Genomic DNA, 14,624 nt, shown 5'->3' on the forward strand with positions numbered 1-14,624 from the left:
GTCTAGAACCTGGCAATCTTTCAGATGAAGGTTGACCTATATAATGAACACAGACTGTACTTATAATTGACCAACTTACTTACCATTGGTTAAGTCCACATACCGTTGGATATTGTCTTCTGCTTGGAGGGCTAAACTGCACATAGGCGTCCCCTAAATTAGCTTGTGTATTGACAAAAATAAACAAGCAAATGGAGATAAAGTACACTGACTACCTTATTTAACAGTTCATCATTGCCATGAAGTTCTTTTTATTAGTATTTAACTTTAAACTTTTGGAAAAATTACTCTTAACTATGCATCCAGATTTGCTGTCAGTAACCTCATTGCTGAAGAGCTAAAAGCAGTTTTCCGCAGCTGGACAAAAATGACGGCAGACCCTCAGGCAGAATTTTAATGCTAATATATCTGGCCAGTGTCAATTTTAATTGGTCATTTCTTCATCCTTGGTACAAGGTGCAGAAAGGATTCACCGGCAAATAAATGCCAGATGAAATAATGGTGCACTTGCTTTTCTTCCCAGGGTTATTTAAGATGAAAAGAGAATCTTCACATGGAAAATGTCTGTCAGAATCAAGTTCAAATTTTAACAAACTGATGAGTGACTTCATAGATTCCCACTGATTCCCGGATTTTCTCATCATAATCATTCCAATCCTAAGAAAAATAAAACAATAAGTTATTCAAATATTTGTTTAGCGAGTCTTAATTACACCTTTTCTAAGCCCTATGGAATAGAATGCACATGGAACTCACCTTCTCCATCAGATTAATCTCACCAAATTGTGTTCCGGATTCAGCACCTTCCGCAGCAAATCCAGCCTATGCAGAGAACGAATTTTAGTTAAGAGCTCAACAACACTCCGTTAAATGATTAGCTTTCATTTAAGTCTATATTTGACAGGAGCACAAAATACACACCAATAGTGCAGCTATCACTCTCATGGCATCAGCTACTTACTACATTTCCACACACATTCTTGGGGATTTTTCACTAGAACTTACAATGATAGCAAGCCATTTTAGTGCAGCATCCTCTTTAGGGCATCTGGGACTCATTTCTGCTTCTTTTGGGTGAACAAATAAACTAAATCAACAAGACCTACTTATGTGTGAACAGGGCAAGTAACTCTCCTTAATCAATCAGATTTAAGAATTGTTAATGAGGAGCATTGAATCTGAACCAGGAATTGTAAATTAGAATATTTAATATCAAATCAGATGCAAAAGTGAAAAAGGGATGGGAAAATGATTGGATTAAAAAGAGAGTTAAGTGTAAAAATGTAAAATAAATTACAAGTTTTAGAATTTCCAATAATTAAAATCTTAAGGATTATATATTACACAGGACATACAAGACAGAAACAGGCCACTTGACGCAGTCGGTGTTTAGAACCATAGAATTCCTACAGTACAGGAGGCCATTTGGCCCATCGAGTCTGCAATGACTCTCTGAAAGAGTACCCTACCTAGGCCCACTCGTCTGCCCTATCCCTGTAACCCCACCTAACCTGCACATCTTTGGACTGTGGGAGGAAACCGGAGCACACAGAGGAAATCCATGCAGATACGGGGAGAAAGTATCTCCACACAGTCACCCAAGAGCGGAATTGAACACAGGTCCCTGACACTGTGAGGCAACAGTGCTAACCATTGTGCCACCGTGCTGCCCCAAGCTACGTGCTCCACTCAAGCCTCCTCCTGTCTTTTCTCATCCAATATCAGCGTAACAGTCTATTTCCCTTTTATATTTATCTGGTATCTCCTTAAATGCATCTATACCATTTTCTTCAACCACTCCCTGTCAAAGAAAGTTCCACATTCTCACCACTCTTTGAGCAAAGACCATTCTTCTGAATTTCCTTCTTGATCGCTTTCTGATATCAACTGTCAGCCTTACATTTTTTGAGAGGAAAGAGATCCAGCCTGTTCATCTTTCCTTAATATGTATACACCCACATTTCTGGTATTATCCACATGTTCCCTCTACTCCAGAATCTCAAAATCCCATATATAATATGGTGACCAGAACTGCTTGCAGTTCCCTAAGTGAAAGATAACCAAGGTTCAAAAGAGATTTGGCACAACTTCACTACTTTCAATTCTCTTTCTCTAGAAATAAAGCCTGGTGTCTGGTTTGCTTTTCTTATGATTTTTCTAACACAACTTGTGACACAACGTTTAGCAATTGATGTATTTATACTCTCAAGATACCTTTTTCCTCTACCCCACCTAGACTCTTAACTTCCAAGAAATAAATGAACGCCTCCCACCTATTCTTCCTACCTCACATTTATCAATGTTAAAATTCACTTGTCAATTATTTGTCATGCTGCAAGTTTATGAATGTCCTCCTGTAGTTTGTTGCAGCCCTCCTCAAGCTGACAATCCTCCCCCCTCAATTTGGGGTCATCCACAAATTTTTTAAATGTATTTTTGATTCTAAAATCCAAATCATTAATGTAATTTGTAAAGCAGTGTCCCAATGTTGATCCTTGTGGAAATCCACTACCCCTCATTTGGCATTGAACAGTTACTGTTTACACCCACTCTTTGCTTTCTGTCTTTAAGCCAGTTCACAATCCATTCTGCCCAGTGTCCCTTCACTCTGCATTCTTTGCCCTTATTCTATCATGGGACACCTTACTGAAGGCCTTTAGAAAATCCAGATAATTCTCATCAGAGATGAGGAGGAATTTATTCTCTTGAAGGGTCGCAAGTCTGTGGAACTCTCTTCCCCGAAGAGAGATGGAGGCACTAAAATTCCTTAGGCAATCTGTTACTTACCTGTGGTTGAAAGTCCACTGGTTCTAATCCTCGACACTCAAAGTGTACTATAGTTTTAAACTTTTCACTGTCTTCAGCCTTGGTTAAAAAAAGAATCACAGTATGATTAGCCCACTGCATTTGCAGAATCGTTATGTTGCATCTACATGTATGTAAAATTGTATCTGGAAGAAAAGCAGATGAATGAATCAACCGATTACCCACACAAGAAAGCAACTTTACAATACCACAAAGCAGTTGGCACTTTGTGTCCCTCATGAGCCAACTTACATTGTATGGCTTGATGGTGTCCTTCAGAATATCTAAAAACCAATAAAAAAGTACATATCAAGGATTTAAAATTTAATAACATCTAAATCCCAAAATAAAATTGTAATCACTGCGGGTGAAATAATACACAAATCAACAAGTGTTTAAAGAGTAAATTCCATACTGTAACGCTACAATATTGGTTTTAAATATCACTGCACCGGACTGCCAGATAATGCTAGTTTCAATTATCAGAATTAAATAGTGGCCAACAAGCATAATTAGTGGAGATTTTTCTTTTTCTTTAGGATAATTAATGTTCTCCCTCAACAAAAGGATGATTATGCGAAGCTGCAGCAATAGATTTTAAAGGAACAGTGACCAAATTGCATATCTGGTAGTCAGCCTGCAGCAATTGCGGCTGCCAGATGAGCCCAAGTAAGAAGTCAATATGGCGATGAGGCCTGAACAGAATTCTGCTCTGAGCTATTGTTTCACATTGTCAAGGGTGCCTACTAGAGCTCACAAGTAAATTTAACTTTCTCACTACTATAAAAAATACAGATCTGCTCATAGATTAGTGTAAGAGGTAACATGCTGATTAAAGAAGAAGCAAAATGTCACTGACAATGATTCCAAACATACAATTCGTTCTTTCAAAAGCCCCAACTAGAAGTACAATAAAAACAAGATTTAAGAATTCCTTAGCTAGTAGGACATAATCCTAGTTCTATTATTGGTTTTTTGACCCACTGAACCTCATATTAGATGGGTTTTTTCATTTTGGGAGTAAATTTGTTGACACCAGGGTGCCAATGAGCAACTCCATAGGAATTCCAAACTGACATATTTCACGTCCAAGATTAACAGCCACCTTAATTCAGTAAAACAGACGAGGATACTTCACAGGAGGGTAATCAGATAAGATTCAATAAGGAGACAAGAGAGGTTTTAAGGGGCACCTTAAGAGAGTCAGGGAATTCCTCAGAGGAAATTCCAGAGCTTGAAGCTGAAACAGTTGAAGTCACAAACATAAATGAAAGTACAAATTACATTAGGAATGAACAAAAGGCTAGAACTGGAGAAACAAAGTTCACTGAGGGTTCTTGTGCCGGATCAAGTTAGAGTCAAAAGAACAGGGCTATGCAGGGGGTTAAATGTTAAGCATTTTAAATTTGAGACATTGCTGGACCAGGAGTCTATGTACTTTAGTTAGCAGAAGGGTGGTAGGAGAATTGAATTTGGTTATGTGCTGAGTTTTGGACAAGTTCCAAGTTTACAGAGTTTGCAGAATGACAGGAAACTGGGCAGGCGAGCATTGGCATAGTTGAGTCCGGAGGTGACAAAGCCACAGATGACAATTTCAGTGCGTGATGTACTGAGACAAAGATGGAAACTAGCAATTACGTAGGGGTGGAAGTCGCAGTCTTTGTGATGGAGAAACACAATACTGAGGCTATGCCTCAGACTGTGGCTAAATGGAAGGGACCCAGTTACAGCAAAACATTGGGCGAGCACTGAACATATACATCAGGGAAATTTAAACAGCGACTAGTTTCTCAGACTGAAATAGATGCCCAGAGGATGCTCAAGGTGCTTGCAAAGCTGACATCTTGAAATGGAGTGGTTTCACAAGAAGTAAAAGAAAATTAAATCTAAGAATACTCTACAAAAATCCTTTACAAAGTAGGAATCGCAGAACTAGTATACTTAATAAAAATGAAAAAATATCAAAAGAAATATATTTTTATATAAAGTTCTTTTACCATAAATAAGGCTTCTTGTTGGAATTAGAAGAAGTACTGGGCTTGTGGTACAGAGTTCCATGACACACTTAAGAGGCTAGTGTGGAGTGCCATTGGTCACCACTCAGGTCAGAGGCAGGCTAATCCCACTGTTATGGACAAACATGCATTACTTATAAAAATCTCCCCAAATTATGAGATATGGCCAAACATTTAAATTTCATTATTGTGACTTTTGGATAACTGGACCTTCAAATCCCTCCGTGCATACTGATATTTGTTTCAGTGTTGCTGCCAGAGCTCTCACTTGACTTTTCCAAGTACAGTATAAGCACTGTAGCCACATGCAGAAATGCATCTGATGGTAGCTGTTACCCAGCATAAACATACCATTAAAAAAATTGAGCTACTGGCTCAAGGTTTGGTGAGGTTTTCAAATTGAGTAAGATGCGAACCAGAAATCAGAAAAGTGTTCAAACTCTGATGACACACATTTGTAAAATATGGAAAAAACATTTTCAGAGTTGTCACCATTGCCATAAATTATCTCTTATTAATAAGGATGATTCAAAGATTCTGAAAATTTTGCACAAAACAGTGTAATTAAAACAACACTGACTACAAAAATTAGATTCCTCCACTTATAACCTACCAATGGAGTTCTCTCTTGAACACAGCTTGCACTTCTGTATCATACTGGCACTTCCTCGCCCACCTTTGAGTGGGGCACTGCTCTGTACAAAACAACAACTTGCATTAATGTGGCACCTTCTAACATATTAAATGGAGCAAGCTGATCACTTAGAAATGGGAGATGGGGAAACATATAATCTTTTTCAAACAGCAAGCTGACCAATTATGGTATTACGACCAAGTACATAAAATGTGTCCAGCCACTTAATTTTATTTATTTATGGGGAAATCATATAAAATCTAACTCACCATTAATGTGATATACTGCCATTTATCAGAAATTTCTCCGCAATTCTGACATTTCAACTAATAAAAAAAGCATACAGAAATTAGTTGAATGCTTATGAATTGTGCAATAGAAGTTACTGATCTATGCTACAACTACAAGTACTATTCAGTACTACCATCTGGTCCAATAATCTCCTGCTGCCTAGCACCACTTCAACTGCAAACTACATTTTATTTCCATTGTGCAAATCCACAGCCATTTACTGAATGGCATTTTGAAAACAGCAAATTCCATTATAAGTAGAAACACGGCCATCATCGTTAACTGAGCAGAACAAAATATCAATTCTAAAGTTCTACTTATCAGATGAACAGAATACATGCATATAATTTACAGTGCAGAAGCTAGAAACAAAAAGCCAGGCCATGTGAGTTACAATGATGCACCAATGCACAACTCTTTGAAATAATCAGAATTGTTCTTTTCCTGTAATTGCATGACCCAGGGAATCCTTTATAGTAATATAAGCCTAACTTTAGACCATGGTGTCCTATTTCTAGAGGGACGTGCAGCCATAAGTTAAATATCAGCATCACACAAGATTGCGTTTTTCTGAAAAAATGTTAATGTTTCTATTTATATCTCAAGATCCTTCAGTGGCCAAGATTGTTATTAGAAGTTTTCATTGAACACTCATCATGATGCAAACTTGTTTTTATATGGACTTGCTAGAAATCCTGTGACCCCTCAAATACATTTTTCTCCTTCCTGCTTGTACATTATTACTCCGACTGTGTACAATTTGAGAAGTATCAGCAGCCCTCTCATACCTCATCCAAGTGGCCATTATTCATTCACAAGATCAACCATGAAGGACATCAGAGCTGAGACCAATTTTGTCTTCATACACTCATACTTTCCAATGGGCATCATTGGTGATTAGAAACAGAAGCCCTGGCACATCTATCCTCCCAGCCTAATCAAAGAAGCCGAATTATAGACCACCACCATTCTTCTGTAGAAGATCAGCTAAGAGGGTACCGACCAGGGATTAGGCCTCGGACCATCAGTAGCTCCATGAAATTACTCATTTGAGTTATTAGAGGAAGCTCCATGTAAAAGCTTTTATCGCAGGATTTCCCATCATTTCTAAACTTTAGTGTCGGAAAGGTGTTAAGAAATGTTGAGGTAACAGCATTTTCTGTCCAATGAAATTAATGGACAAAACAAATCAAGACAATTTACATCATTCCTAATGTTCTTCTATTAGCTCTGTCTTGGTGACTTTCACACTCAATTCCAACTAGAAACAAAAAGCCAGGCCATGTGAGTTACAATGATGCACCAATGCACAACTCTTTGAAATAATCAGAATTGTTCTTTTCCTGTAATTGCATGACCCAGGGAATCCTTTATAGTAATATAAGCCTAACTTTAGACCATGGTGTCCTATTTCTAGAGGGACGTGCAGCCATAAGTTAAATATCAGCATCACACAAGATTGCGTTTTTCTGAAAAAATGTTAATGTTTCTATTTATATTTATGTCTCAAGATCCTTCAGTGGCCAAGATTGTTATTAGAAGGTTTCATTGAACACTCATCATTAACAAATCAAATTTCAAACCCACTGATATGCTGTCTACCGTCCACTTTGAGCTTCATTGCCACCCAGCTTCAATTTAACTGAATCAAACAAAGCTCTCAAAATCAGCATGTTAAGACAGTTTTCCAGTGAGTGATGATCTTTGCAGGACTGGAATAAAGCAGTATGTTGCAGTGGCGCCAGCATTTTAATAAGAGCAGTATGTTGGGCTGAGTGGAGGTTTGAGTGAATTAGTATAGTGCACCGCACGTTTTGAGGTCAGTGTGAAGATGGAATAGATGCAGAGTTTGAGTAGAGATGTATGTTGGATGATTGGATCAGTATAGTGCACTGTCTGTGTGCAGGGTCAAAGTAGATCAGTACGATGGACTGTGGGGGTTTGAGTGCATCAGTGTTGTTATGCTGTGGGGGCTGGAGTGGATCAGTGTGTTATGCTGTGGGGCTGGAGTGGACCAGTGTGTTATGCTGGGGTTGGAGTGGATCAGTGTGTTGTTATGCTGTGAGGCTGGAGTGGATCAGTGTGTTATGCTGTGGGGCTGGAGTGGATCAGTGTGTTATGCTGTGGGGATTGCAGTGGTTCAGTGTGTTATGCTGTGGGGGTTGAGTGCATCAGTGTTGTTATGCTGTGGGGGCTGGAGTGGATCAGTGTGTTATGCTGTGGGGGTTGGAGTGGATCAGTGTGTTATGTGTTATGCTGTGGGGCTGGAGTGGATCAGTGTGTTATGCTGGGGTTGGAGTGGATCAGTGTGTTATGCTGTGAGGCTGGAGTGGATCAGTGTGTTATGCTGTAGGGCTGGAGTGGATCGGTGTGTTATGCTGTAGGGCTGGAGTGGATCAGTGTGTTATGTGTTATGCTGTGGGGCTGGAGTGGATCAGTGTGTTATGCTGTAGGGCTGGAGTGGATCGGTGTGTTATGCTGTGGGGATTGCAGTGGTTCAGTGTGTTATGCTGTAGGGCTGGAGTGGATCAGTGTGTTATGCTGTGGGGATTGCAGTGGATCAGTGTGTTATGCTGGGGTTGGAGTGGATCGGTGTGTTATGCTGTGGGGATTGCAGTGGTTCAGTGTGTTATGCTGTAGGGCTGGAGTGGATCGGTGTGTTATGCTGTGGGGATTGCAGTGGTTCAGTGTGTTATGCTGTAGGGCTGGAGTGGATCAGTGTGTTATGCTGTGGGGATTGCAGTGGATCAGTGTGTTATGCTGGGGTTGGAGTGGATCGGTGTGTTATGCTGTGGGGATTGCAGTGGTTCAGTGTGTTATGCTGTAGGGCTGGAGTGGATCGGTGTGTTATGCTGTGGGGATTGCAGTGGTTCAGTGTGTTATGCTGTAGGGCTGGAGTGGATCAGTGTGTTATGCTGTAGGGCTGGAGTGGATCAGTGTGTCATGCTGTGGGAATTGCAGAGGATTAGTTTTATGCAGTGTGGGTTGGTGTGGATCAGTGTTATGCTGGTTCGGTGCTCAGACTGCAGCCTTCCTGCTGCAGGAACACACACATCCATGAGCAGCTCCACCTTCAGGAACCAGCGGAAATCCTCTCCGTCCGGCCGCACTTTGCTGATATGTTCCAAAGTCGCTTTAAACTGGAGCCCAAATTTCTGCAAACAGGAGAGTGCAATGTGAAGATCATTAACCCTGCGGATAAGGAATCAACAGCTACTGAGAAAACAAATTTCTGAACGATTACTCACCACCATCTTGGACTCGCCACATATCAATTTACGGCCTGTCGTTGGAAAAGTAATCACGACAGCCGCCAACTGTTGTGACACGCCATCTGCAGGTGGCAGTAATATTGCAGGGAAAGGAGCCCACCCCTGTTAAAGCTACACCTACAGGGTGTACCTGTTGGAATAAATTTAATGCAATTTGGATTGAAGAAAAATCGCCAACCATTTGGGGAAAAAGCAGTATGGCACTGTTTAAATTTTACCCATTGTTACAATAGTGATTATGTTGGGCTAATAATCTAGCGAGCTTGGAATACAATGCACAGTACTGGCCACTGTATTATGACAAAGGACATAAAGGCACTGGAAAAAGTGCAAAATGATCACAAGTATGGTACCATAACAAAGCCAATATAGCAGGAAAGGCTGGCACCTTTCTCCAGAAAAGAGGAGGCCAAAGGGTGACCTTTAAATCATGAAAGGCGTTGAACAAGGAAGTCTAAAATATTTCTAGTTGTGGAGGAGACCAAAACAAAGGCTCAAAACTTTGATAGTCACTAATAAATAATCGAGGGGAAGCTACATAACTATACGAGGAATGGAACAGAATATGATGATAGGATCCAAGAAAGAAGGATGGGAAGAAGGTTGTGTGGAGCAAGTAAAGTCACCACAGTCCCAGATGACCATAGGCTGCTTTACCCTTTTAAGGGAAGAGCTGACTGGTGGTGATTTAACCTGAGGATCACCACACCTCAGGCAAAGGGCAAGGTTGAGAAGGCAGCCGTCATAAATAACCTCACCCGATACAGGAATTGAACCCTGAGGCACGATCAATTTGGCTGGAGACGAAGTTGAATTCAAACTGAGGCTTTATTAGTCTCTGAAGTGTGGCATCCTACAGCAGCTGACGAAATGGCTGCGAGCTGAAGGCCATGCATATTTATAACCCGGCTCCTGGGCGGAGCTAGCATGCAGGGGCTAAGGGGAACCTGTAGTGCAGGTTCTACCGTACAACCCTTAATATAGGAACACAGTGGTTTACCACAAACCCACACGGCTGGCCTTGCTCTGCATCACAAACCAGCTGTCCAGCTAAATTAGCTAAACCCTGTGGAGCAAAGACAATTGGATTACATGGCCAGTTTCTGTGCTGTTGACACTATGTAAATCTATATCACGTTTTAAAATAAATTTAGAGTATCCAATTTTTTTCCAATTGAGTGACAATTTAGGATGGCCAATCAACCCATCCTGCACATCTTTGGGTTGTGGGGTACCCACACAGACACGGGGTGAATGTGTAAACTCCACATGGACAGTGGCCCGGGGCTAGGATCGAACCCGGGTTTTCAGCGCCGTGAGGCAGCAGTGCTAACCCCTGCACCACTGTGCCGTCGCTAAATCTATGTTACACGAGTTAAATTTTTAGTTCAATGGCAGTTTGAAATTTAGATTTTTTTTTGCCAGTTGGCGTCATCTTCATCCCAGAAGTTTGACTGCTATGGATCCCCACCTCTGTGTCTCCTACATATTCCACATAATTCAGCTGCACCCATCTTCCCCTCTGCTTCTCTCCTATGTTTTCTGTTAATCTTCTCCAATAACTGTTTCTACCACCTGCTCTAGTGATGTGACCCAAGTATTATATAATTCTCTGATGTTATGCAATCATTTCCTCTTTTTCATTATCTTTCTGGTTGCGCAGGACATGCGGAATATCCTCCTATAAGTCTACATCTCAAATGCTGATCAATAGTCCCTTTGTTTATTGTCTATGGTTCCCAGGTATATAACATAGCTGACAAAATGCACCTCAACATGCTTTTCTTAACATTCAGGTTCAGTTTCTTTTGTGTTAACATATTCTTCATTTTGACAAAGCTGGTCTTGGCTATCTCAATTCTTCCTCAGATCTCACAATCACATCACCCATCCTCTGTGATAATCTACCTAAAGTCTGTGAACCATTTCATTTGTTCCAGCATTTGACTATTTACTTGAACTTTCACCATTGTCTCAGTCTTCTTCATATTCATTCTCAATCCATGTTCCTCACTCCTTGCTTTCATATGTTAGGATCTGGTTAAGGACCAGCAACTTTTTTAACAAGTAGCAAAATATGAAATTCCAGGTATTTACCAAGAGAATAGAGCCACTAGAATCCATGGTTTTAAAACAAACAGAAACAAAAGTCAATACAATCTGTTCTATACTCTTAGTAACCAGAATTAATGAGTAAAATGTGAATTTACTAGCAAACTGTGGGCAAAAAAAAGAATATAACGTGCACAGAAAATAGCACACTACCAAACAGATCCCACAAATCTTTCCAGCTGCCCACCCAGATGTCAGTAGTCACTGAGTTACAACGATTCTTCAAATTCTGTCTTCCGCTCGAGGGATTTCAGCTCCTCTCCTTAGATTTGATTTCCCTTCAACAGCAACTCAGCTTGGTAGACCTCTTGCTTCTGCCTACAATGAGCTGTCAGTCAACAAGGCTTCCACTCACTGACTGCCACAATGACTGACGTTTCAGCTGCTCAATCTCTTTAGATACTGCATCCTACTGGATTTACAAAGCTGCACCCCAGCGTCTACTCATTGGCACAAATCCCAGATCCCTGGCTGCACTGAGCAGCCAACTACTGCTCATGGGCTCCTCTTCGCTCCAATTTGCGGCTTCACGGAGCAGACAATTGCCCCTCACAGGCTTTCTACCATGCCCAGCTCCCCTGAGCCGATACCCCTTCAGCTTCTTGAAGTAGACACTGCACCCAAGTTTTTGCTGTGCTCCAGCTGCACAGAGCTACCGACTGTCGCTGCTCACCTCAATCTTTTCACCTGGGCTAGTTTACTCTCCTTTCCTCAGGTCCTCCCATTGGGTTTTCTAACCAAAACCCTGTTCACATGAGCAACCTTTTTCACACCACACACCATGTAGGTGCACTGCCAAACCATCCCTCGAACTCCTTCAGCAAAGTCTCAGCCTCCAATCCGAAAACACACAGAAATAAATCTGGAAATATAGATTCCCTCACATGATTTAGTTAAAATTTCCTGTGGTTCCTTTTCTGACTCTGCAATCAGTGCAGTAACATTTGTGTATCTCAAGTTGTTGATGTTCAATACTCCAGTGTTGTAACCGAGTCGATCTTCTATATCTCTGATGATTGCTTCAGTATACAAGTTGAACAGTTTTGGGGATGGAACATATTCCTGACACATTCCATTGATTGGGAAGCTGACAGGCTGCTAAGTGATTTTACTATAGATTCAGAATTTTGTTTTATCATTTCTGTCAATTTCTAATTTGCCTATGCATTCCATCATTTCCTGATGGTAGACTCTAACAAATGCCTTCTCATTGTCTCTTAAGCATAGACACATTTTTTGAATGCTCAGGTATCTTTCAATGACTGCTCCTAAATTCATAATGCCCAAACATGTTCCTTTCTATGGTATGAATCCTGACTGGCTTATCATCAACTGTATCTTTTTCTGCAGATGGACATTTTGTTGCTAAATGGTTTTGGAATATTTCGATCACATGTTCCGTGAAGCTTATTGTACTGCCAAAACACATTATGCCAGAACGGTGCAATGGACCCCCTATCTGTTTCCAATGGCATATGCATAGCTTTGACAATGGGAGATCAAAACTCCTTTGTTAATATGGATTTCCCTCCATTGTGTACTGATAGCCAGCTGTCACATGGTCAAAACGCTACGTGTGAAAGGCTATGGTTATAATGCTTGTCTGTTTGTTACAACACAAGGGGCAGCACAGTAGCTAGCACTGTTGCTTCACAGCGCCAGGGTCCCAGGTTCGATTCCCGGCTTGGGTCACTGTCTGTGCGGAGTCTGTACATTCTCCCTGTGTCTGTGTGGGTTTCCTTCAGGTGCTCTGGTTTGCAAAGATGTGCGGGTTAGGTGGATTGGCCATGTTAAATTGCCCTTAGTGTCCAAAAAAGGTTAAGTGGGGTTACTGGGTTACGGGTATAGAGTGGAGGCGTGGCCTTGAGTAGGGTCCCCTTTCCAAAGGCCGGTGCAGATCTGATGGGCTGGGTGGCCTCCTTCAGCACTGTAAATTCTATGATTTTAGCTAAGTCTGCAGAATGTACGATCATCTGTCTCTCCCTGCTATTCTCAAGTTTGGACCCTATCTCTGTTACATTTTGGAATACATCAGAGAGAGAGTTTTAAATGAAGGAAACTTCAAGTGTCAGAATATTGACTTTGGAAAAAGACAGATTTCAATGTAAAAGAAACTGTCCCTAGCAAAGTAACCAATTTACATGAGCAGCAAACCTATTGGAATTTCAAGACCACCAAAGGAACATCAAAACATAATTTTTTCTGATGGACTTTAGCTCATCAGTTCCACCTCCTCCACCCCATCATTTGTTCCGTTTTGCATGCTAGCGTGTGTGTCATGGGATTCGGGACACGTTTTTTCCTTATACTTTTACCCACGTGAGTTTTCAACAATAAAACTAGATCCTTACTTGTTAACCCAAGAGACGTGGCTGGCTTATTTCTTCATGTATCTTCGCATCCAATCAAGTACATACTGAATTGAAAAAGTGATTGTCACAATATACACATCAGTATATGATGGTGCAGAGACACACACTGACTGACACACTGCAAGACCAATCAACACACACAACACAGCAGCCAATCACCAGTTAGGGCACGGTCACTATAAAGACAGAGGGTACTAGTTTTCCCGTTCATTCGGGATGCAGCCTCTGAGACAGACAGAGCCCACAGTCAGTAGCACAAACATCCACCATGTGCTAGCAGTATAGGCTGATCAGGTGGGACATGTCTTCAATCGAACATAGTGTCGACCCACAGTGCAAGTATGTTTAACAGCTCTTAGTTAAATAAAATAGAGTTGTACTATTACAAGTGTTGGTAGCCTGTCTATGTTGCTGCTAAGGTAAACACAGTCTCCACAGATCCAGAGTAACCAACACATCAGTGATATCTTTTTAAAAATTCAAACTCTGTAAAAGTCAACCTCGGAAGTGGAAGGCAGTCATTAGTTCATCCCTCTGCTCTTGACTATAACTTTCTTTTTCAAAGAGAAGTAGAATTTTTCAGAGATTATTAACAAGTCTGAAGCTTTACTGCAGGAAGTGACAAATCAAGACCTTAATGTTGAGAAAGCATTGGAAAAGGAAGAAACAAAGCACAAAACAGAGTAACTGAAATGAAAGGAGGAAATATCAAGAGTGATGACTGATGAAATGTTAGATATGATGGTGAAAAGGAGACAGAATAACAATAAAGCATGATATAGAAAAGCAGATAAGCAATAAAGGCATGGAAAAGTGGTATGAAAACCACTGCAAAAAACAAGAAAAGTCACAGAAGAGCATTGCATGAGAAAGTTAAAGCACTGATAGAGAGGAAGAATAACTACAAATAGTGTCTGCACAAGGAACATAACTGCCAAGTTACAGGCCAGGATATAGGTACTTCACCAACATTGATAACCTCACTCGGGAGATGTCAACAGCTTCATATACTTTGGACCAACAGTACCGAACAACCAGTTCCGATGACAAAATCAGCACCAGCATTGCCAAGGCTGAAGCTGTCATGAAGTTGAAAAGTCGAATGTGAACCAATAGCAAACTA

At 40.9% G+C, this 14,624-nt stretch overlaps 1 protein-coding gene across 4 annotated transcripts; it reads right to left on the reverse strand.

The window, feature by feature from the left end:
• Positions 1-216: 216 nt before the first annotated feature.
• czib (CXXC motif containing zinc binding protein) lies at positions 217-9,900 on the reverse strand. 4 transcript variants are annotated; one of them, XM_072511023.1, is made up of 9 exons: positions 9,776-9,900; positions 8,994-9,147; positions 8,799-8,900; positions 5,724-5,780; positions 5,434-5,515; positions 3,058-3,089; positions 2,788-2,865; positions 757-822; positions 217-657 (listed from the first exon to the last, which is right to left on the reverse strand). In XM_072511023.1, exons 2-9 carry the CDS (start codon positions 8,997-8,999, stop codon positions 580-582), a joined length of 501 nt encoding a protein of 166 aa, XP_072367124.1. In that variant the 5' UTR covers positions 9,000-9,147; positions 9,776-9,900; the 3' UTR covers positions 217-579. The 4 variants fall into 4 exon arrangements, with proteins under 4 accessions (XP_072367124.1, XP_072367123.1, XP_072367125.1 ...); XM_072511022.1 differs by lacking the exon at positions 9,776-9,900 and having other exon boundaries at positions 8,994-9,683; XM_072511024.1 differs by lacking the exon at positions 9,776-9,900 and having other exon boundaries at positions 8,817-8,900; positions 8,994-9,669.
• Positions 9,901-14,624: the final 4,724 nt, after the last annotated feature.

This window comes from Scyliorhinus torazame, chromosome 7 (assembly GCF_047496885.1).
Source record: "Scyliorhinus torazame isolate Kashiwa2021f chromosome 7, sScyTor2.1, whole genome shotgun sequence".
NCBI lineage: Eukaryota > Metazoa > Chordata > Chondrichthyes > Carcharhiniformes > Scyliorhinidae > Scyliorhinus > Scyliorhinus torazame.

What these genes read in the sequence shown, in the direction of transcription:
- czib (XM_072511023.1), bottom strand. An exon ending in AGGTGGAGCTGCTCATGGAT is followed by an intron (nt 5,781 to 8,798) that starts GTGTGTGTTCCT and finishes TTTTTTTATTAG; the next exon opens with TTGAAATGTCAGAATTGCGG. An exon ending in ACACCATCAAGCCATACAAT is followed by an intron (nt 2,866 to 3,057) that starts GTAAGTTGGCTC and finishes TTTTTAACCAAG; the next exon opens with GCTGAAGACAGTGAAAAGTT.